The 24,629-nt window shown below is 43.5% G+C and overlaps 1 protein-coding gene across 3 annotated transcripts in view; it reads right to left on the reverse strand.

Moving 5' to 3' along the window:
- The window catches only part of FPGS (folylpolyglutamate synthase), a 1,649,361-nt gene that overhangs the window by 1,389,259 nt on the left and 235,473 nt on the right, over positions 1-24,629 (reverse strand). For all 3 annotated transcript variants that reach the window (XM_044058278.1, XM_044058279.1, XM_044058280.1), the window contains exon 2: positions 19,660-19,788. In XM_044058278.1, the coding sequence (XP_043914213.1) occupies positions 19,660-19,788 (129 nt within the window). The remainder of the gene's footprint in view (positions 1-19,659; positions 19,789-24,629) is intronic.

Below are 24,629 nucleotides of genomic sequence, written 5' to 3' on the forward strand. Positions count from 1 at the left end.
TAAGCATCCTGCCTTCGCCCAGAATGACACCACAGTATAAGGACAAAATGATTGTCTTAAACAATTGGCTAAGCTACTGGTGTCATTCAAAGGGGATCCAGTATCTGTCTGCCTGGGACAACATGCTCAACAGACCACAATGCTTCCGCAGAGATGGTCTGCACCTGTCACACCTGGGATTCAGGTTACTGGCTAAGCCTCTTGCCACCCCTATAGTGCCTTTTTTAGGCAAAGTTCAAAGGGCAAAACCACCACCATAACAGGTACAAGCATGCAAAATCTCAAGGTAATGCGACTCAATGCTAGAAGTTTAAACCTCAAAATGCACTCTCTCGAGGCACTCCTTAGGTTCATAGGTAGGTACTAGGCTATCTGCCCGAGGGCATTTTTAAGCCTAGCCAGAGTGTGTAGGCTTTCGCTGCCCACTGATTAATTAACTGAGCCTCTGTCAAGGAGAGCCAATGAAGTGATCCCAGGGGTGTATTTTCTGTTACCCATCCACTTATCAAGGCATCTCTTGAAGAGTGTTAGTGAGGGGCTCTACCTAATGTAGTTAGGAATTTTGTTCCAAAGCATGGGGGGAGTCTGTGACAGGAATCTATCCCTCCAGCATGTTCTATTTATTGTTGTGGTGAGGTTTGGCTCACTAGAGTGCGTGGCTCACAGTGACTTGGATTTCTTTAGGTGGAGCATGTCCATCAATTCCAAGTTGGACATGGCTTTATAAGTCAGGCAGAGATCACTTCTGAGTAAGCGATATTCTACCGAGTACAGCTGGAGTTTTTTCAGTCAGGCTGCATAGGACATATGTTTGAGGCCAGTAACCCCTCTTGGTGAGGTGCTTTAGTTCTCTTTCCAGCTGTTGGAAGTGTCTTGTGAGGTACATCCCAAATGGGGCATTGTACTCTATGATGGTTCTGATCAGTGACGAGTAGAGGGGCACTATAACCTCTTTATTTCTCGATGCAAACCCCTTAGTAATTAGATGGGCCACATAGAAGGATTTCCTAACCTTTACCAGAAAGGCTCAGGCTCATCCAGACTCTGCTACACTTTGCTGTGAAGGAAAGGTTAGTTTGCTTTTATTTTTTGTATTTTGTATATTTTAAATACTGTAGTTTGTTTTCTTTACCTTGTGTTTTACCTGCATTCTGCTTTAACAGTATATCAAAACTTCAAGAGAGACCACAGCTCTCTCTCTCTCTTCTGAGTCGGGCAGAATTTTTTTTTCCCGCCCTCGCACCCAGTCATAGTTGTCTTGTTAAATACCACTGTCTTTCCAGTTGCCTGCCTCTTATGTTAATCTGACCATATATCTCATTTCCTCTCTACTTTCAGTGGCTTGTGCGAGTGATCACTAAATCAAAAACCCCTCCCCTTCAACTATTTCAATTTATTGGCCATCCCACTGTATTCCATAGTACCAGAATACAAAAGTGACCACCCCTTTCAACCCATCTTGCTGTTTTAAAAATAGTAACTAAACCTTAACTTTTTAAACAGGTAAAACTTAAGTTACCTACTTTCACGTCTACCTTCTCTAGTGCACACTGCAGTGTGCATTTTTTTTTCATCTTACTTTTAAGCATCCCTTTGACTAGCACTTTCTCTAATACCTGCTGGAAAGCACTAGGAAGCCTTAAACTGATACAAGCACTCAACTCTCCTTGTTAATAAGGAGAAATTAATAGTAGGCACTAAACAGCCTATAATTGCAAAGTACCTTGCTAAGTTAAGGGAAAACAGCTCCTGTACTTTACAAAAAAAAAAAAAAAAAAAAGCATCAAACCAGGCATGTCCAAGGGTCAGCGTCCGGTGATTTCTCCTTTCCACCTGGTGAATCTGGGCATACTGGGGCAATGCAGCAATTGCCTCATAACCCTCTCCTCCTACAACCTAACACTATAACCTGTGAGAGATGCACTTACATAGCCAAAATGGAAGCAAAGCTCTCTCCACCCAAGATTGTGCTAGACAGTCAAGAGGAGAAGGTTAACACCCACACTACACACCTCAAGCAACACATAGCCCTTTTAAATCCTGAATTTCTAAACTTCTGTCATTCAAAGGGGATCCAGTATCTGTCTGCCTGGGATGACATGATTGACAGACAACGATGCTTTGCCAGAGATGGTCTGCACCTTTCGCCTCTGGGATTCAGGTTACTGGCTAAGGCTCTTGCCACGCCTATAGTGCCTTTTTTAGGCAAAGTTCAAAGAACAAAACCACCACCGTAACAGGTACAAGCATGCAAAATCTCAAGGTAATGCTACTCGATGCTAAAAGTCTAAACCTCAAAATGCACTCTCTCGAGGCACTCCTAAAAAGAAGCCAATCTGGTGGTCCCCTGCCACAAACAAACTTTACAACAAAAGGAAGAAACTGTTGCAGAAAAGAGGAAACTCCCAGGATGCAAAAAACTTCGTTACCAGCCAGTAAGAAACTGAGATCCCTCATAAAATCCTCCAAAGCTAGTTACGAAAATAAAATTGCCAAAGATTCCAGACAACAACAAGGCATTCTATAACTATGTCAATAACCTAAATGGCAATGCTCAGATCTGCTCTGAGCTACAACAGAATGGCATTAAATATACTGATCCCAAGGATATTGCCAATATCCTGGCAGATCGATTCAGTGCCAACTTCACCCCCCTCTCACCCCCTAAATGGCCCATCTTAATACCAGAAGATTGCCAAATTCCAGTAATAACGGCCACACAGGTAAAAAAAATGCACTCTCCAAAGCTAAGAATACAGCATCCATGGGACCAGATGACATCCCGGGCTGTGTACTACGTGAACTACAATATGAACTGGCACCTCACCTAAGTGGCATGTTTAATCATAGCCTCACCTCAGGTTTCGTGCCCACTGAGTGGCACACAGCTACAGTTATCCCACTCCACAAGGGGGGATCCACCTTGGATCCTGGAAACTACCGTCCCATCAGTCTGACAAGCCTTATCTGCAAGGACATGAAGCGCATTATCATGGAACTTATAAACAAAGACATTGGCAAACTTCAAACACTGGACCCCACCCAGTTTGGGTTCATGAAGGGCCGATCTTGTCTCCTGAACCTAAATGACTTCTTCAAATCAGTCTCCAGAGACATGGACAAGAGTAAGGTGGTCCACACAGCCTATCTACACCTTGCCAAGGCCTTTGACACCATCCCCCACTCTGGAATCATAGATAAACTTACTAAGCAGGGCATTAATCCCTACGTCACCCAATGGGTTGCTAACTGGCTTACTGATAGAACCCACACTGTAAATGTAGCCGACTCCAAATCCAGCTCCAGACAAGTGGAGTACCTCAGGGTTCAGTCCTGGGACCGCTCTTGTTTGGCATCTACTTCTCTGAAGTACAGGCCAACACTAAGGGACTCTGAATAACAAAGTTTGCAGATTACTGCAAACTGGGAGCCATTATTGAATCACCAAATGATGTGGATACTCTACAAAAGGGCCTTACAGAAACAGATGCTTGGTGCCAGAGCCATGAGCTCAAGCTCAATGCCAAGAAATGTATAGTTATCCCCTTTGGGAAAAAAACATGTACCCGTGAATTACCCCATAGGTGGCAGTACACTAAACACCGAAAGTTTGATAAGAGACTTAGGGACATAGGTGGACAGTGGTCTCACGTTCGATAACCACATCGCTACAACAGTCAGGAAATCCTTCTATGTGGCACACCTTATCACTAAGGGTTTTTCATCCAGAAAAAAGGAGGTCATTGTCCCACTGTACTCATCCCTCATTAGACCCATTATAGAATACAATGCCCCATTTGGTATGCACCTCTCAAGACATCTGCAACAACTGGAAAGGCCACAGAAATACCGCACTAAAAGAATCACAGGCCTAAAGCAAATGCCCTACGCTGACCGCCTTAAAAAACTCCAGCTATACACTGTTGCATATCGTCTACTCAGAGGCGATCTTTGCTTAACATGCAAGGCCATGTCAAACCCAGCGCTGTTGGACATGCTACACTTAAAGAAATCCCAATCACTCAGAGCCACACGCTCCAGGGATCTAAACCTTGTCATCACAATAAACAAAACATGCTGGAGGGATAGGTTCCTGACCCAGAGACTCCCCAGACTCTGGAATAGATTGCCCATACATGTCAAGCAGAGTGCCTCTTTGGTCCTCTTCAAAAGGAACCTTGACGATTGGATGGGAGAAAGGAAATCCACCCCGGGGATCATGTCAGTCACCCTGCTAGACAGGGGTCCAGGGAAAGTACAGTTGTGTACACTTACCATAAATGTAGATGTTCGAGTGTCTTCACTGTTGCAGTCATAACTGTAGGGTTCTCCCCTGCCAGCAGGCAGTCCTCGGTCGGCCAGAATCCCAAAGTCTGGGTCCGGCGTCGGCTGCTCAGCCATGCTCCCTGACGTCAGAGTGCCAGGAGTACAAAGCTGACAGCTGACGCCATGTTCTCCAGTTTTTCTTGCCCCAGATGTCAGGTGTTCCAAAATGAGTAAGATCCCATACCCTTTGCAAATACACCTCAAAAGAAGGGTGAAGAAGGGAACCACACAAAAGAAAAAACAAGAGGGGACAGGAGGGAGGTAGCAGACTGCAACAGTGAAGACACTCGAACATCTACATTTATGGTAAGTGTACACAACTGTACTATGTTCATCGTGTTTCACTGTTGCAGTCATGACTGTAGGGTTGAATCCCAAAGCAGAATAAAAGGGAGGTGGTCATAAAGTAGAGGGGGCGGCTAAAAGGCCCTGCAAGACTGCAAAAGCAAAGCCTGCCCTAGACTTAGAGTAGAGAGGTAGATTGTAGTGCTTAGAAAAAGTATGCACTGAACTCCAAGTTGCAGCTTCCAAAATGTCTTTGGTAGGAACTCCCCTGAGGAAGGCAGCTGAAGTGGCAGCAGCTCTGGTAGAGTGAGCCCTTATACTCTCTGGGATTTGCTTTCCATGGTGTGAATAGCAAAATCTGATTCCATGAGCAATCCATTTAGAAATGGTCTGTTTTGAAATGGCTTTACCTTGGGAACTTGAAGCATAAGAAACAAACAATTGTTCTGATTTCCTGATGTCCTTGGTTCTGTCCAGGTAAAAACGTAGTTGTCTGTGTACATCCAAGGAATGCAAGATCCCTTCCCCCTTATTTTGAGGACTGGGGAAAAAGTTAGCAAGTGAATAGTTTGATTTAAAGCCACTTTGGAAACCACCTTAGGCAAGAAAGTAGGATTAGTCCTTAAAGACACCCTGTCTTGATGAAAAATAATATAAGGTTCCACAGCCATGAGAGCTTGCAACTCCAAAACTCTCCTGGCAGAGGTCAGAGATAACAGGATGGCTGTTTTCCAAGATAAAAACTTGATGTCAGATGTGGCAGCAGGCTCAAAAGGAGGTAAGGTGAGTTTTTCCAAAACATAGTTGAGATCCCAAGCAGGAATGGGTGGAGATCTAGGGGGCCTTAAGTTCTTAGCTCCTCTGAGAAACTGTCTCATGAGCTGGTGGGAAAAGATTGGAGGATCTGTATTAAAATGAGCAGAAATAGCAGAGGCATGTATCTTTATGGAAGAGAAAGAGAGACCCTTATGTAAGAGGTCTGTCAGGTAAAGTAAAATCAGAGGAATGTTAGGAATAAGAGGATCCGAATCCTGAGCCTGCATCCAGGAGAAAAATCTTTTCCATTTTCCTGCATAAGATTTTCTAGTGCTAGGACGTCTGGCTTCTAAAATGACATCCATAACCTGCTTGGGTAGGAGAGAATGAATCATGGACTCTGGATTAACCAGGCCGCCAGGTTGTGAGTTTTGACATGGGAGTGCAGAACCTGACCCTGGTGTTGGGACAGAAGGTTCGGAGTCTGTGGTAAAACCCAAGGGGGCTCCATAGAAAGGTTTTTCAGTGTCGGGTACCAAAACTGTCGAGGCCAATTTGGAGCCAGCAAAATTATCATATTGGGCTTGTCCTGTTTGATCTTTAATAACACCCGTGGAAGAAGAGGTAGAGGTGGGAAGGCATACCCCGAGAGGTTTCTCCAACTGAATGATAGTGCATCCACTTTCCAAGCTAGTTCGTGGAATGTCCTGGTGCAAAAAATTTGTAGTTGATGACTGAGGTGGGATGCAAAGAGGTCTATGTGAGGACATCCCCAGACTGCTATAATCATCTTGAATATTTCGGTGTCCAGCATCCATTCGTGTGGGTCCGACAGGTTTCTGCTCAGACTGTCTGCCAGGAAGTTTTGCTTCCCTGGTAGAAACTGAGCTTGAAGGTCCAGTTTGCAAGCTAGGGCTGTGTGCCATAGATTCATGGCTAGTCTGCAAAGGGGATAAGAATGTGATCCTCCTTGCTTGTTAATGTACCACATAACTGTGGTGTTGTCTGTCCGTATCAGTAGTTGTCCTGGTTGTAGAAGATTCCTGAAGGCCAATAGAGCATTCTGAACGGCTAACATTTCCTTTAAATTGATATGCAGGTGCTTCTGATCCTTTGTCCAAAGGCCCTGCAGACAGTTTCCCTGCAAATGGGCTCCCCATGCATAATCTGAGGCGTCCGTGGTTAGTATAGGACTGGCTGGAGGTAGACAGAAGGGTTTTCCTTTGTTTAGAGTACATGCCCTGGACCACCAAATTAATTCCTTTTGAAGACAAGGCAGGACGGTGATCGGTATGTCTAAACTGTGGCAATGCTGAGACCATACACTTTTTAGGTACCACTGTATTTTCCTCATATGTAGTCTTGCATATGGTAAGAGAAGGATGCAGGAGGCCATGTAACCCAAAGCCTGCAGGAATTTCCTTGCAGATAGCTGAGTTAATGTTGCCAAGGTTTTGAAAGTTGAAGCCAGCTGTAATTGTTTTTCGTATGTCAGAAATGCCATCTGGGTTGTTGTGTTTAGAAGAGCACCCAGAAAAGTTATCTGTTGTGAGGGTGTCAAATTTGACTTTTTTATGTTTACAGTGAATCCCAGGAACTTGAGAAGATTCTGAACAAATTCTAGATGCTGGAGTAAGACATCCTTGCTGTCTGCCTGAATAAGACAGTCGCCCAGATAAGGGTAAATTTGAATTCCCTTGAGTCTGCAATAAGCTACTACTGGAGCCAGGCATTTGGTGAAGACCCTGGCCGCAGTAGACAATCCAAAGGGCAGCGCAGAGAATTGATACTGCCTCGATCCGGCCTTGAACCTGAGGTATTTTCTGCATTCCTGCCTGATGGGAATGTGTAAATATGCCTCCTTTAAATCCAAAGTTACCATCCATGCATTTTTGGTCAGCACTGGAAGTAGCTGCTGTAGAGTAAGCATCTTGAATTTTGGTATCTCGAGAAAAGTGTTCAAGACTGACAGATCCAGAATGGGTCTCCGTGAATTTTGCTTTCTGGGGACTAGAAAGAGCCTTGAGTAAAAACCTTGTCCCATTTCTGAAAGTGGAACCAGTTCTATGGCTTTCATAGCCAAGAGAGCTTCCACCTGGTTTAAGGCCTCTAACCATTGATGTTTTGGAAGATCTGGCCATCCGCTTAGTCTTGGTAGGGTATGAAAATGGAATTTGTAATCTCTTGAAACCACATCCAGAACCCACTTGTCTTGGGTTATACGAGTCCAATTTAGGTGAAAAAGAGAAAGTTTTCCTCCGAGGGGGGCTTCCAGGCAAGAAGTTCCTGCAGCCCAACAGAGGGAGTCATTGAGCCTGTTTTCTATGAGCTTGTGACCTGTCCTCTCCTCCCCTAGGGGTGGAAGCAGTCCACTGTCTTGGTCTGTAAGAGGCTTGCGTTTGAGGCCTTCCTTGGGTGCGTCTGTATCTACCCCTCTGAGGTCTGTCTGAATTGGGAAAGGGCCAATTCCTACTAAATCTGTGTGGCTGTACTTGTAAGAAATCTTTAACCGTTTGCATGGATTTTGCCTTGTCCTCCATCTTCTTTATCACCTATTCAGCCTTAGATCCAAACAAAACATTATGCTGAACAGGAGCATCCAATAACTTAGCTTTTACTTGATCTGGCAAGTTTTGTTCCTTTAACCAAGCATGCCTTCTAATGACTGTGCCAGAGGCAGCAGCCCTACAAGAAGCCTCCAAGGCATCAAATCCACAGTGTAAACCATGCTTCCCAACTTGTTCAGTGGCATGCATTAAGTCATGTAATTCCTTATCATCTGCACAGGTGGAAATGGAAGTTAGCTTTTGTTTCAAAACAGACAGAAGAAATTGCTGGTATTTCAGCATATGAAATTAACAGTTTAAAGCCCTAAAAGATAAAGTAGCAGAAGTGTACACTTTTTTGCCCCATCTTTCTAAAGATCTGAAATCCTTCTCATTGGGAATGGGGTTTTTAGCAGTAGCGGCCTTAACCCCCTTAGGGCCCTGAGAAATGGTTTCAGGATCAGCAGTAGGATTCTTGTATAAAAACTGGTGGGAATCAGGAACCCTATAATATCTGTCTGGCTTAACAGGAGCTGGAGGAAAAGAGTCAGGAGTTAAGTTAGCCTCCGAAAAAGCATCATCCACAATATCCAAAATAGGAGGGATAGCCAGGGGTCTATGTTGGGGAAGAAGAAGAAAATCCCTAAGTCTCTTCTTAGATTCAGAGTACTCCTGTCCTTCCCAGTGAAAATGTTCCCTCATTTCATGTAAAGTTTCCCCAAAAGAGAAATCCTCAGGGGGAGAAGCTGAAGGAATGGATTCCTCAGCATCAGAATCCTCATAAGGAGGGAAAGAATATTCCTGGTCAGAAGAAGAAACTGAAGAAACAGAAGCCTGATCAGAGGAGTCATAATACACTTCCTGCCTTGGCCTTTTACCTGGAGGGGGATGTGAACCCCTGATCATAGTAAGTAATTCCTCTGCCATTTTAAGTAACTGTTTCTGAGACTTGGGTGCTGGATCAGAAGAGGCCTGGGCTGTAGTCTTTGATATGGAAGGAGTCTTTGCCTTTGCCTTTATTAGAAGCTGAGTAGGCCTGAAAACCCCTTCGGAAGCCGGTACCTGCACAGCGGCTCCGGACCCATCCGAAGGAGCATTGTCCGAAGGTCCCGCAACAGAAATATTCAAAGGCCTAGTTGGCTCCTCATGGGAGTCCGTTTCGGCCATCGGTTCCGAAATGGCCGACGACAGGGGCTGCAAAAGCGCCTCACAGACGACGGCCGAACCAGAAGCTGGCTCTGCTTGTACAATATCGTCTGATTTGGACCTCGGAGGCCTGTCTTTATCCTTGCGCCGTTTGTGAACTCCAGTAGCCGGAACGTGTCCGACGACATTTTGTAATTGAAACGCCTACCGAAGTAATGAAATGCAAAATCGTACCTTCGTTTAATCGTACGTTGATTAAATCTAGCACAAAACCGACAGCTAGCTACGTCGTGGTCAAGGCCTAAGCAAGGAATACAGTAAGAATGAAAATCCTTATGAGGTATTTGCTTCCCACATGAAACACAATTATTAACTTTTTCTGACATCGGACTGGAGCAAGAAAAAAGTTTCCCCAACGGGGTACTTAGCTTCGAGTAGGAGAAGAAAGTCTTCGGACTGAAATGCTTAGAAAAATTGTCAGGAGTCAGCCGACCGGCACTTACGAACTGCTATCACCGCACGGCAAGAAAGACTGGAGAACACAGCGTCGGCTGTCAGCTTTGTACTCCTGGCGCTCTGACGTCAGGGAGCATGGCTGAGCAGCCAACGCCGGACCCAGACTTTGGGATTCTGGTCGACCGAGGACTGCCTGCCGGCAGGGGAGAACCCTACAGTCATGACTGCAACAGTGAAACACGATGAACATGTAAATAGTTTAGGACGAAATAGCCAGGGAATTGTTATGGCTAGGCTTGTATAGGCCCTAGGGCTGATAGCCTAGTACCAACCTATGAACCTATGAACTACTTTGGCAATATGATTGTCAAAGGAGAGATTACTATCTGCCCGGGTCCCCAGATCTCTTATTACCTCTTCCGTATTAAGGGGGCTACCGCCTATGTGGTAATTCGTGGGTGTTTTGTTTTTCCCAAACGGGATGACTATGCATTCTTTGGCATTTAGCTTGAGGCCATGACTGACACCAGGTGTCTGTCTCAGCAAGGCCTTTTTGAAGGATGTCTGTTTCAGCCGGAGAGTCAATTATGGCTCCCAGTTTGCAGTCATCGGCGAACTTGATTAGCCATAGTCCTCCTGTGTTTGCCTGTACTTCTGAGAAATATATGCCGAAGAGTAGGGGTCCCAGAACCGAGCCTTGTGGGGCACCACTTGTGACTGGTTTAGAGTCAGACCTGGAGCCTGCTATTCTTAAAGTGTGAGTTCTGTCTGTAAGCCATTTGGCAACCCATTTTGTGACAGAGGGGTTTATGTTCAGGCTGGTGAGTTTTTCTATAATACCAGAGTGAGAAATGGTGTTGAACGCCTTGGCGAGATCAGGGTAGGCTGTGTGAACCACCTTTCCCTAGTCTATGGCCTTGGTGACTGCCTCGAAGAAGTCAACCAGGTTTAGTAGGCATGATCTGCCCTTAAAGCCGAATTGGGTCGGGTCAAGTGTTTGGAAGTTCCCAATGTCTTTGTTAACGAGTTCCATGATGATGCGCTCCATAGCCTTGCAGACCAGGCTAGTTAGGCTTATGGGGCGACAGTTACCAGGGTCAGTTGTGGCCCCTCCTTTGTGGGGCGGAATCACCGTTGCTGTATGCCATTCTATGGGCACGTAGCCTGTGGAGAGGCTGAGGTTGAACAGCGTGTTTAGGTGGGGGATTAGTTCGTTCTGTAGTTTGTGCAAGACGCAGCCTGGGACACCATCTGGCCCCATTGATGCTGTGTTTTTGGCTTTTGAAAGGGCTGTTTTCACCTGTGCTTCTGTGATTTCCGGGACACTACACTTTTCCAGTATTGATGTGGGCCCTTTTGAAGGTGAGAGGGAGGTGAAATTTGCATTGAATCTGTCTGACAGGATGTTGGCAATATCAATAGATTCAGTATATTTTGTGCTATTTTGCACCAATTCAGAGCATATCTGTGAGTTGCCACTTAGATTCTTGACATAGCTAAAGAAGGCTTTGTGGTTATCTTTCGAATCCTTAGCTATTTTTCTTTCGAAGTTAGCCTTGGATGATTTTATGAGGGACCTTAGTTTCTTACTGATACTGATCAGGGATGTCTTTCCTTCTTGGGATTTGCTTTTTTCTGAACTAGTTTCCTACTTCTGTTGTATAACCTGTTTATGGCAGGGGTCCACCAGACTGGTTTCCTGGAGAACATCGCAATCTGTGCAGTAACTGAGACCTGGTTTAAGGCTCGAGAGAGCACCCCTGCAATACCAGGCTACAACTCTTACCACACTTTTCGGCCACCAAAGCAGGAGTGAAATACTAAAGATGGAGGAGTGTCTATTTTCATCAAGGATATTCACACCACCAGGCTTGTTGCCCAACACAATGTATCTGAAATTCTCCAGGTGCAACTAACACTAGGTAAGACTGCAATCCAAATTGTAGCTTGCTACAGATCCCACCACCATGCCCAAAATTCTCACTACACCTTTCTAAACATACTGAAAAAATATTAAGATACAACCAAACACCCTAATACTGGGAGATTTCAACTACCCTGCCATTAACTGGGAAAACTACTCGTGTACCAACACCTTTGCCCAACGGTTCTTAGAATTCATAAATTCTAATGTGCAAGATCAACTAATCCATAGTCCCACCAGGGGCTCTAATATCCTAGACCTGGTCATGAACAGCATGGGAAATCGATGCTCCACACCTATGGTCACCCCCTTGTTGGTCAAGTCTGATCATAAGCTATCACACCCTTGACATCCACACCCCTCCCCCACACCCCATTAAGGAAACCTCTGTAAAAAACTTCTCCAAAGCCAACTTCAAGCTACGTAAGTCAGAAGTGACAAACGTCACAACACCCATGCAGACGGGAACTGAAAGTTCGACTGCTGAATCCTACACCAAGCCATTGTATGAGCACATCCACTTGAGCATGAATCGTGCCATCCCAAATAGAACAAAGACGTTCACCTGCAAAAAAAAAAAAGCCAATCTGGTGGTCACCTGCCATAAACAAACTTTACAACAAACGGAAGAAACTGTTGCAGAAAAAAGGAAAATCCCAGGAAGCAAAAAATCTTCCTTAGCTGCCTCTGTAAGAAGCTGAGATCCCTCATAAAATCCTTCAAAGCTAGTTACGAAAATAAAATTGCCAAAGATTCCACAGACAACCCACAACTTATTTTATAGCTATGTCAAGAATCTAAATGTCAATGCTCAGATCTGCTCTGAGCTACAACAGAATGGCATTAAATATACTCATCACAAGGATATTGCCAAACTCCTGGCAGATCGATTCAGTGCCAGCCTCAGCCACTCTCACCCCCTAAAGGGCCCATCTCAGTACTGAAAGATTGCAAAATTCCGGTAATAATGACCACACAGGTAAAAACCGCACTCTCCAAAACTATGAATACAGCATCCATGGGACCAGTCAACATCCCGGGCTGTGTGCTACATGAACTACAAAATGAACTGGCACCTCACCTAAATGTCATGTTTAATCATAGCCTCACCTCAGGATTCGTGCCCACTGAGTGGCGCACTGTTACTGTTACCCCACTTCACAAGGGGGGATCCACCTTGGATCCTGGAAAGTACCGCCCCATCAGTCTGACGAGCCTGATCTGCAAGGCCATGGAACGTATTATACTGGAACTTATAAACAAAGACACTGGCAACCTTCAAACATTGAACCCCACCCAGTCTGGGCTCGTGAAGGGCCGATCTTGTCTCCTGAACCTGACTGACTTCTTTGAATCAGTCTCCAGAGCTGTGGACGAGGGTAAGGTGGTCCACACAGCCTATCTGAACCTCACCAAGGCCTTCGACACCATACCCCTCTCTGGAAACATAAATAAACTTACTAAGCTAGGCATTAATCCCTACGTCACAAGATGGGGTGCCAACTAGCTTACTGACAGAACCCACACCCTACGTTCAACCTGCCTAACCTAACCCACATGTACAACTGACAAACACATTCACACACACTCAAACTCCCACACAAAACCCTTACAAAACACTCACTCATCTTAAATTACACTTAAATCCATACACAACACTAGACACCATCCACTCAACACCGCACGTAACATACCATACAGCCATATCCACAAATTCAAGATATTCAGATTCCCGATTATGCACTTTCAGGATTTTAAAGGTTTGACTTTATAATTTCAGGATATTGAAATTCGGGATTTCACTATTTCGAAATTATAAAGTGAACCCGCGTGCGTGTGTGTGTATATATACATGCATATATCTCACACACACACACACATATATATATATATATATATATAAAAAACTTTCTTAAACTAAAAGAAAGACACTCAAAAGGCAAAACTAATGCCAACCACTTTCATTCTTTAATGATATCTAGAACTTCTTCAGAATAGATGCTCTATACACACACATGTATACACACACATACATACATATATATATATATATATATATATATATATATACATACACACACACACACACACACACACACACACACACATAGGTAGGTACTAGGCTGAAGCCTAGTCAACAAGGTTCCTTGGCTTACGCCACCCAAGAAAGTTATTTTCCTGTGCCACTGTCGAGCAGACACACAGAAGTGATCCCCGGGGTGTATTTACTATTTCCCATCCACTCATCAAGATTTTTCTTTAAGAGTGCTAATGAAGAACTTTGCTTGACATAGATGGATAGCCTGTTCCAGAGTATGGGAAGTCTCTGGGACAGGAATCTATTCCTCCAGCATGTCCTGTTTATTGTGGTGACAAAGTTTAGGACCCTAGAGAGTGTAGCTCGGAGAGATTGGGATTTCTTTAGGTGTAGTATGTTCAACAGTTCTGGGTTTTACATAGCTTTATAAGTTAGGCAGAGATCACCTCGGAGTAGGCGATATGCTACGAAGTAAAGCTGGAGTTCCTTTGAGGCGGTCAGTGTAGGGAATTTGTTTGAGGCCAGTAATCCTCTTTGTGAGGTACTTCTGTGGCCTTTCCAGCTGCTGCAGATGTCTTGTGAGGTACATTCCAAAAGGGGCGTTGTACTCTATAATGGGTCTAGTAAGTGTCAAGTAGAGGGGAACAATGACCTCTTTTTTTCCTGGATGAGAACCCTTTTATGATGTGGTGTGCCACATAGGACTTCCTGACTACTGTGGCAATGTGACTATCAAAGGAGAGACTACTGTCCACTGGGTCCCAAGAGCTCTTATCACGCATTCGGTGTTAAGTAGATTGCTGCCTATGTGGTAGTTCATGGGTACAGAGTTTTTACCAAAGGGGATGACACTGCACTTTTTGGCATTGAGCTTGAGGCCATGGCTCTGACACCACGCATCTGTCTCAGCGAGGCCCTTCTGTAGGATGTCCACATCATTTGGGGACTTGACTATGGTTCCTAGTTTGCAGTCATCTGTGAACTTCGTTAGTCAGAGGCCTTCTGTGTTAGCCTGTACTTCAGAGAAGTAGATACCAAACAAGAGACGTCCCAGGACGGAACCCTGTGGTACTCCACTTGTCACTGTTTTGAGGTCAGATTTGGAGTCTGCAACTTTTACAGTGTGGGTTCTGTCAGTGATCAAGTTGGCAACCCATCTTGTAACGTAGAGATTTATACTTAGTTTAGTGAGTTTAGCTATCATTCCAGAATGGGGGATGGTGTCGAAAGTCTTGGTGAGGTCAAGATAGGCTGTGTGAACCACCTTAGCCTCATTTACGGCTTTGGTGACTGCCTCAAAGAAGTCGATCAGGTTCAGGAGGCATGATCTGCCTTTCACAAACCTGAACTGGGTGGGATCCAAAGTTTGGAGGTCACCAATGTCTTTGTTTACGAGTTCCATGATGATACGTTCCACAGGCTCATCAGGCTAATAAGGTCGATAGTTCCCGGGATCAGTGGTGACTCCCCCTTTGAGGAGTGGGATCAGTGGTGGCTCCCCCTTTGTGGAGTGGGATAACTGTTGCTGTGCGCCATACAGTGGGCACAAAGCCTGATGTAAGGGTATTATTGAACATGGTGCTTAAGTGGGGAGCCAGTTCATTCTGAAGTTAGTGTAAAACGCAGCCTGGGATGTTGTCCGGTCCCATGGATGCTGTGTTTTTGGCTTTAGAGAGTGCAGCTTTTACCTGTGTAGTTGTGATTACAGGGACTCTGCATTCTTCCTGTATAGATATGGGGCCTTTAGGGGGTGAGAGGCGGGTAAAGTTAGCACTGAAACTATCTGCCAGGATGTTGGCAATATCAGTTGGTTCTGTAATTTTCTTGCCTTTGTGCTGTAACTCAGAGCAGATCTGGGTGTTGCCATCAAGATTCTTGACACAGCTATAGAATGCTTTGTGGTTGTCCTTGGAATTAGTGGAGATTTTGTTTTCGTAGCTAGCTTTGGAGGATCTTATAAGGGATCTCAGCTTCTTACTGAGGCTGACTGGGGAGCTCCTCCACTCATGGTATTTTACTCTCTTTTGCAACAGTTTCTTCCTTCTGTTGTACAGTTTGTTTATGGCAGGGGACCACCAGATTGGCTTCCTTAGGATAGAGTCTTGGTTCTGTTTGGGATAGCACAATCCATGCACTTCTGTAAGTTTTTATAGAGTGCATTTGTGTAGGATTCAGCAGGTGTAACTGTATTGTCCATCTACATGGGTGTCATGAAGTTCACTTCTGCCTTCAGAAGCATGAAGTTGGCTTTGGAGAAATGTTTTACTGGGGTTTCCTAAATGGGGGGTGGGGGAGGGATGTGGATATCAAGGGTGATTACCTTATGGTCAGATCGGACCAACAAGGAGTTGACTTCAGGTGTGGAACACCGGTCACTAATGTTGGTAATGAGTAGGTCTAAAATATTGTTGCCCATGGTGGGGGTGTGGATAAGTTGATCTAGGGCATTGGAGTTTATGAATTCCAGAAAGCAATGAGCTAAGGAGTTGGTACACTAGTAGTTTTCCCAGTTAATGGTGGGGTAGTTGAAGTCGCCCATTATTAGGGTGTTTGGTTGAACCCTAATATCTTCCAGTACATCAAGAAAAGAGGAGTGGGAATCCTGGGGCATGGTGGGAGCATCTGTAGCAAGCTACAATTTGGACTGCAGTTTTGCCCAGAGTTAGTTGCCCTTGGATAACCTTGGATGCATTATGTTGAGCAACTAGCCTAGAGGTGTGGATATCCTTAATAAATATGGACACACCTCCGCCTTTGGTGTTTCGGTCCAGGTTACATGGCCTAAAAGTGTGGCATGAGTTATAGCCTAGTAGTGCAGGGGTGCTCTCTGGAACCTTGAACCAGGTCTCAGTCACTGCACAGATATCAATGTGCTCCATTTTAGGGAGTGCCTTGAGTGAGTGCATTTTGAGATTTAGACTTCTAGCATTGAGTAGCATTACCCTCAGTTTTTGCTTGCCTGTTCCTTTTATGGTGGTGAATTTGTTATTTGAACCTTGCCTAAAAAAGGCACTATAGGGGCAGCAAGAGCCTTAGCCAGTATCTGGAATCCCAGGGGTGACAGGTGCAAGCCCATCTGTGGCAAAGCATGTCATCCCAAGCAGACAGATACTGGAACCCCTTAGAATGACACCAGAAGCTTAGCCAATTGTTCAAGTCAATCATTTTGTCCTTGTACTGCGGTATCATTCAGGGCGATGGCAGAATGCTACTCAGGGTCAGGGTCACACCTGCCTGGGCTACAAGATCAGAGAGCTCTTCCATGTCTCTTCATGTAGTCCAGGGAGGTACGTCTCAGGTCATTCACACCAACATGAACAATGACAGAGTCATATTTGTACTTGTTGTGGAGAGACCCGAGTGCATGGGTTATGTGGCGGATCCTGGCACCCGACAGGCATCTGACTGTAACCTTCTCCTTGTTTAGCCTGGTGTGTGGGACATCAGTGTGCCTAACTATAGAGTCGCCTATGACTAGTGTGCTGGGTACGTTGTTTTGCCTAATTTGCTGTGGTTGAGTGGCACACTTAGTCTGTGGGCTATGTGTCATTTGGGTTGTGTTGGGGGATGGAGGTTGCTTGCATTTCTGCTTTGGAGGTCTCTGTTGCTTAGACAGATTATTATTGAGAGCCTCCGCGAATGTTTTTGTGTTACTGTGTGGATTTTGGTGGTGCAGATTTAGTGAGACTATGTGATGAGTGTGGTGTGGTGCAAATGTTTATCTTCTCCTCATGACTGTCAAGTTCAGTCTTGGTTGGAAAGAGCTTTACCTCCAGTTTGGCTAGATAAGTGCATCTCTCACAGGTTGTAGTGTTGGGTGGTAGGAGGAGAGGGTTGTCTGTGTACATGAGGCAATTTCTACATTGCCTCAAGATGCACAGATTCATCAGATAGACAGGAGAGAACACTGGGAGCTGACCCTTGGACATGCCTGAATAAAAAAACTATTTTCCTCTAGATAAGTGAGGAACGTGAGTACAAAAGCTGCTTTCCTCTAGGTAATGAGGAAGGTTTAGTGCTATAATAATTAGTAGCTTATTTTGTGCTTACAAGTTCTGAACAAGTGCTGAGCATGAATAAGCAAATTTAAGTGCTAAAACTAAGAATCTGTATCTGCACTAGACTAGTTACAGGACAGAAACAAGTGCAAATGCAGGCTTTTCAAATCAGAAAGTTGAGAGAGAGAGATGGAAGAGATTGCCCAAACGGCCAATAACTACAATTTCTGGGCCAGAACCACTCCTTATGTGGTAGACAGGTTACCTAGTGCTTAACACTCCCACTGATGAGCTAGAAGGCTTCCCTCCAACACAGAAAAACTTGGGGGCTCAGAAGCTTACATACAGTCCTGGACACAGCAAATCTGTATCTGGAACACTAGTTACAGAAAAGGTAGAAAACAGGCTTACAGGTTTTTTTTTGTTTTTTTTTTTTTTACAAAAAAGTAGCAAAAACAGTAGTAAAAACAATTCACATGCAGTGCAAGCTAGCACACTTGAGTATGTAGCAATATTAGACCAAACACAGTTTAAAAAATGCAATTAAATTAAAAAGGGCTAAAAAAGCAAGTGCAGAAAGAGTTTATTAGGTAGAATGTGGTAAAGAGATGTGACTGGGGGAGTGTCCCAGATCAAATCTACAGTGGGCAGGCAACTGCAAAAGCCACCAAATTTAAACTACAAACCAAAAATAGGGAGGGTGGGTGGTACAAAACAGTTTCAACAGAGATCTAAGCAACAACTAACAGTACAAACCATAAAACCAAAAATATATACTCAGCTCTGTATATTTGCAGATCAGTCTCTCAGAACAGTGAGACAACAGTTTCAACAGAGATCTAAGCAACAATTAAACTCTATAACCAAATAATATATACTCAGCTCTGTATAGTTGCAGATAGTCTAGAAGGCAGTCTCTCAGAACACAGGTTCCAGCAATTAAATGCAGGCTGTTACTAACAGGTCAAATTAAGTGATCCTTGAGTTAGATAACACACAAGCTGTGTGTGTGTGTGTGTGTGTGTGTGTGTGTGTGTGTGTGTGTGTGTGTGTGTGTATACATATATATATATATATATATATATATATATATATATATATATATATATATATATATATTTATATGTATCTATATGGATTCACTTTAGAAGCTCGAAATACTAAAATATTGAATTTCTGTATTTTGCGCCCATAAAGTAGAAACCTGAAAAGAATGAAAACTCAGAAGCACAAGATTTTGAATTAGCGCTTCTGGTGTTTTGCTCTGCTTATGGATTCAGGTAAGTGTTTAAGGGTTTTGGGTAGGGGCTGTGGTGTGTGTTAGTGTCTTTTGTTACCGTGATGTGTGCGCACCTGGAGAATGTAGCTTGTGGAATAGTGTTTTGTGTGTTTTTGTATGTAGTATAACCTCGGAGTTAGAATATTTAAGTAGGGTGGGGGGTGCAGCCCCCCTCACGGGGATGCAGGGGGACCTACCCCCCCTGCTTTTATGTAGGACAGAGCTTGTGTTTGTGTGTGGGGAGGAAGGTGTGTGTTTGTGTAAAGCAGAAGTGCTAATTCAAAATCTCCGGTTTTCACGCTTGAGAGTTTTCTTTCTTTTCAGGTTTCCACTTTATGGGCTCGAAATACTGAAATTCGATATTTCAGTATTTCGAGCCTCTAAAGTGAATCCATATATATATATATATATATATATATATATATATATATATATATATATATATATATCTGTGTGTGTGTGTGTGTGTGTGTGTGTGTGTGTATATATATATATATATATATATATATATATATATATACACACATATACACATACATGCATATACACACACACGTGTATATATATATATATATATATATATATATATATATATATATATATATATACACACATATACACATACATACATACATACATACATACATGCATGCGTTTTTCATGAGCTATGACCAGAGGGGAAACTCAAGAACTGACAATTTCAACAGTTTTACATTTCAGTTGTCATCCTGAAAAGCAGCTACACACCAACGTTAATACAGTTGAAATAAACTTGAAATGCTGCTCAACAGAAAAAAAATCATCACCTCCATACTTGTATCCCAAAGTCTAGCAGGTTCCATTATAAGAAAAATGCATCACTTTTTAATGACTTTCTGCCAAGATAACAGTTTTTTGGTCCTTACCATTAATCCAGTACGCTCAAGGAATGCTTTCATTGCCTCCAACTGCATCTGGGGCTGACCTCGCTCACGCTTAACCTGCTCCAGAAAACTAGCATTAGTCTGCAAGGTGTTTAATGCCCGCACTGCATCCTACAATGGAAAAAAGTAGCAAACAACAAATGAGAAGTTGCAGCTAAAATGTCACTCTTGCAAAAAATACTTCAAGGACAAATCCACGTACCATTTGTTATCAGAAAAGTACAGTAGTGTAAGCAAACTTACCACAACAGTACATGTTCAAATGACCACTTGTGCAGTAGTCTTAGCTATATGGGTAATTACCCTAACTTACTACATTTGGGAGGTGGAAGTGGAATCCAGAAGCCTTGGAGAATGGTCAGAAGAAAGCCTAACCTGGGCCAACAGAAGGAATCAAGCTTATAGTGCTTTGTAAAAGTATGTACAGAGGACCAAGTTGAAGCTTCTGGAATACTTCTAGAATACAACAGTTTTCAAAAAGCCATAGATGAAGCCAAAGCCAATGGCAGAGATGGCCCTGACCATGGCTGGAATAGCTTTGTTGTAATCAGTATAACAAAAGGTAATACCCTCTAGACAACCATTTGGAAATAATCTGTTTTGACACAGCTTGCCCCTTATCTTCACAAGAAATGAACTAATCCAAAGATCTGAAAGACTTGACTTCTGTCAAGACAGTACCTGAGTCAGCCAGGTTAGCTGGTTCAAAACACAATTAAGATCCCCAAGGAGGGTCAACAGGTTTTCTTGGAGCACTGTTATGCGAAACTCCTTTCAAAAATATTCTGACATCAGAAAGCATTTAAAGATAAGGATCCATAGGCAGACATGCTGAAACAGTCAATAAACGAACTTTCATGGTGTATTAAGAAAGGAAACAGGATAGCAACGTACACAAATGTTATAAAACCAGAGAACTAGCCCGAATGGGTCCTGGGTGCTGCTTATGTTACTGGCACCAACTAGAAACTCATTTACTAATACAGGATTTTATACAAGCAGGCTTTCTTGCCTCTATCTGTACCTGCTGTACATCCTCAGTAAAAAGGTACCTAAAGGGAATTAAGACCCTATCATGCAGGCAGTCAAATGAAGTTGACTGAGGTCGAGGTGCAAACACCCCTGTTGTTGTGCAAGGAAATCAAGTCTTTGAGAAGACTGTAATTGCCCCTGGTCATTCCCAAAAGAAGGGACAACGATCAGGAAGAAATACAGTGTAATCGCCTTTTATATTCCTTCTTTATAAACTGTGATGGGTATAGGTAACTGTTGAACACTGCAGGAAAGCCTTGGGATTTTACTTCCTTGTATAAACAGTAACGTATTGCAATTCCTTCTCTTAGTAGGCAGACAGAGAACTAAACTTGGAATTTTTACCTGGAACTGCATGACTTCTAAATTAAGACTCCTTTATCATCTGTATGCTTTTTTGTTTTTTTTTTGTGTGTTCCTCACTTGTCTACAGAAAAGTAGTTTTTTATTCAGGCATGTCCAAGGGTCAGCTCCCAGTGTTCTCTCCTGTCTATCTGATGAATCTGGGCATCTTGAGGCAATGTTGCAATTGCCTCATGTACACAGACCATCCTCTCCTTCTACCACCCACCACCACAACCTGTGAGAGATGCACTTATCCAGCCAAACTGGAGGTAAAGTTCTCGCCAACCAAGACTGAACTTGACAGTCAAGAGGAGAAGGTAAACACTTGCACCACACAACACATCACATAGTCCCACTAAACCTACACCACCAAAATCCACACATAGAAACACAAAAACATTCACAGAGGCTCTCAATAATAATCTGCTCAAGCAACAGGGACCTCCAAAGCAGAAAAGCAAGCAACCTCCACACCCCAACACAACCCAAATGACATATAGACCACAGACTCAGTGTGCCAATAAACCACAGTCCATAACGCAAATCAACATACCCAACACACTAGTCATAGGTGACTCTATAGTCAGGCACACTTATGTCCTACTCACCAGGCTAACCAAGGAGAAGGTTACAGCTGCCTGTCGGGTGCCAGGATCCACCACATAACCCACACACTCAGGTCAGTCCACAACAAGTACAAATATGACTCTGCCATTGTCCATGTTGGTGTGAACGACCTGAGATGTACCTCCCCGGACTACATGAAAAGATACATGGAAGAGCTCACTGATCATGCAGCCAAGGCAGGTATGACCCTAGCCCTGAGTAGCATCCTGCCATCGCCCAGAATGATAACGCAGTACAAGGACAAAATGATTGACTTAAACAATTGGCTAAGCTTCTGGTGTCATTCAAAGGGGATCCAGTATCTGTCTGCCTGGGACGACATGGTCGACAGACCACGGTGCTTTGCCAGAGATGGCCTGCACCTGTTACCCCTGGGATTCCAGATACTGGCGAAGGCTCTTGCTGCCCCTATAGTGTCTTTTTAGGCAAGGATCATATGACAAACTCACCACCGCAACAGGTACAGGCAAGCAAAAACCGAGGGTAATGTTACTCAGTGCTAGAAGTCTAAATCACAAAATGCACTCACTCAAGGCAATCCTTAAAATGGAGAACATCAATATCTGTGCAGTGACTGGGACCTGGTTCAAGGCTCCAGAGAGCACCCCTGCATTACCAGGCTATAACTCATACCACACTTTTCGGCCATCTAACCTGGACCAGAACACCAAATGCAGAGGTGTGTCCATATTCATTAAGGATATCCACACCTCTAGGCTAGCTGTGCAGCATAATGCATCTGAGGTTATCCAACTGGCAACTAACTCTGGGCAAAACTGCAATCCAAACTGTAGCTTGCTACAGACCCCCACCATGCCCCAGAATTCCCACTCCTCTTTTCTTGATATACTAGAAAATATTAGGGTTCAACCAATCACCCTAATAATGGGCGATTAAAAACTACCCCACCATTAACTGGGAAAACTACTCATGTACCAACTCTTTTGCTCAACGCTTTCTGGAATTCCAATGCCCTGGATCAATTTATCCACATCCCCACCATGGGCAACAATATCCTAGACCAAGTCATTACCAACATGAGTGATAGGTGTTCCACACCTGAAATCAACTCCTCATTGGTCAAATCCGACCATAAGCTAATCATACTAGATATCCGCATCCCGCCCCCAACCACCATTACGGAAACCATGGTAAAAAGTTTCTCCAAAGCCAACTTCATGCTTCTTAAGACAGAAGTGGTGAACTCCATGACACCATGCAGATGGACAATACAGTTACGACTGCTGTTTATTGTTTCATTGAATATTGTGTCAAAAATAGTACTGCATTTATCTGCATATTTATTTGTTCACTGAAAATTGTGAGCTCTCTCTCTGCAGTTAGTTTTCCCCACCCGCTCTCCCTGTTCTTGTTGTGGTATTAATCTTGGTGGCTTTGGAATTGACTGTCCCTCCTGTAAATTTGTGTTTGAACACTCCTCCTGGGCCCATCTCATCTGCTCACTGAACAGAGTACGGTGAAATCATATTGCGATTTCAGACACTCCTACCAGTCCAGTCTGTTCAGCCCTATCCCAGCTCTATCCTAGTCTAGTCTCATTATCTCATCCTGCCTAATACAGAGATAACATTTGAGTAGGCATACCCACTCAGGCCCTGAACTTGTCTGAATGAAGACTGCTGGAACAGGGCTCAGTTCTGAGGTTTTTACTGGTTAATTGGGTAATTTGTTTAAATTGGTTTGCTTGTTTTCTATTGTTATATAAAAAACATTTGCACTTTATCTGCTTTTACTGTATTTGTGTTTCTTCCCACTTTATTACCTTATTTTGCATTTGCCTCTTCTTAAAAGTACCGAACTGTATTTATTCTGCTGCATTTATTACTGCTTGGTAGTAGCCTGATTAAATCGTAACTGTTATTCTAAGTCTTGGTTAAAACACTTGGGCTTCAGACCAGTTGCTTTACATTAAAGGTTTGTGGTCTGCACTGTTGTGGCAGGACAGGTAGCTTACATCCTTCTAAGTTGGGAACTGCTGATTGAAGGCTCAGTGACTGTTATTCTAAAAGTGTATTAGTTCAGGTTTAAGTACGTACTTGGGCTCTAGGCCAGTTATTTTACATTAAGAAGATTTATGGTCTGCACTCTTGTTGGAGGACAAGCTAGATTCTGCCCTTCTGAGCTGGGAATTTCTGGTTCAAGGCTTACTGTGCCTGCTTATTTGAACTGTTTTTCTGTTATTGGTGCACCTTGTCTGCAGTAGCATAGACTAGATTCAGGCCTGCTGAATCTAGCTTTGTTTGTATAACTTGAGCACTAATCCAGGTCAACTTTTTTTTGGAGAAGTTTCCCCTGTACCCTAGTGGCAGGAGTGTGTGGTTAAAACTTGTCACATTGAAGACTGCTGGAACAGGGCACAGTTTTGAGTTTTTTTACTGGTTAATTGGGAAATTTGTTTAAATCAGTTTGCTCGTTTTCTGTTATTATTAAAAAAACAAATTTGCACTTTATTGATCTACTTTTACTGTAATTGTGTTTCTTCCCAGTTTACCTTATTTTGCTTGGGCTTCTAAGTACTCAATTGTATTATTCTGCTGCAGTTATTACTGCTTGGTAGTATTCTCATTAAATTTTAACTGTTATTCTAAGCCTTTTGGTTTAAGCACTTGGGCTTCAGACCAGATGTTTTACTTTAACGTTTGTGGACTGCATTGTTGTGGCAGGAAAGGTAGCTTACATCCTTCTAAGCTGGGAATTGCTGATTGAAGGCTCAGTGTCTTTATTCTAAAAGCGCATTAGTTGTGGTTTAAGCACTTGGGCTTCAGGCCAGTTATTTTACATTAAGGTTTGTGGTCTGCACTCTTGTGGGAGGAGAGGCTAGATTCTGCCCTTCTGAGCTAGGAATTTCTGGTTAAAGGGCTTATAGTGCCTGCTTATTTGATCTGTTTCTTTCTGAAATTTGTGCGTCTTGTTTGCTGTAGCCTAGA

This window comes from Protopterus annectens, chromosome 16.part0 (assembly GCF_019279795.1).
Source record: "Protopterus annectens isolate FY-2018-M chromosome 16.part0, PAN1.0, whole genome shotgun sequence".
In the NCBI taxonomy this organism is placed as follows: Eukaryota; Metazoa; Chordata; order Ceratodontiformes; family Protopteridae; genus Protopterus; species Protopterus annectens.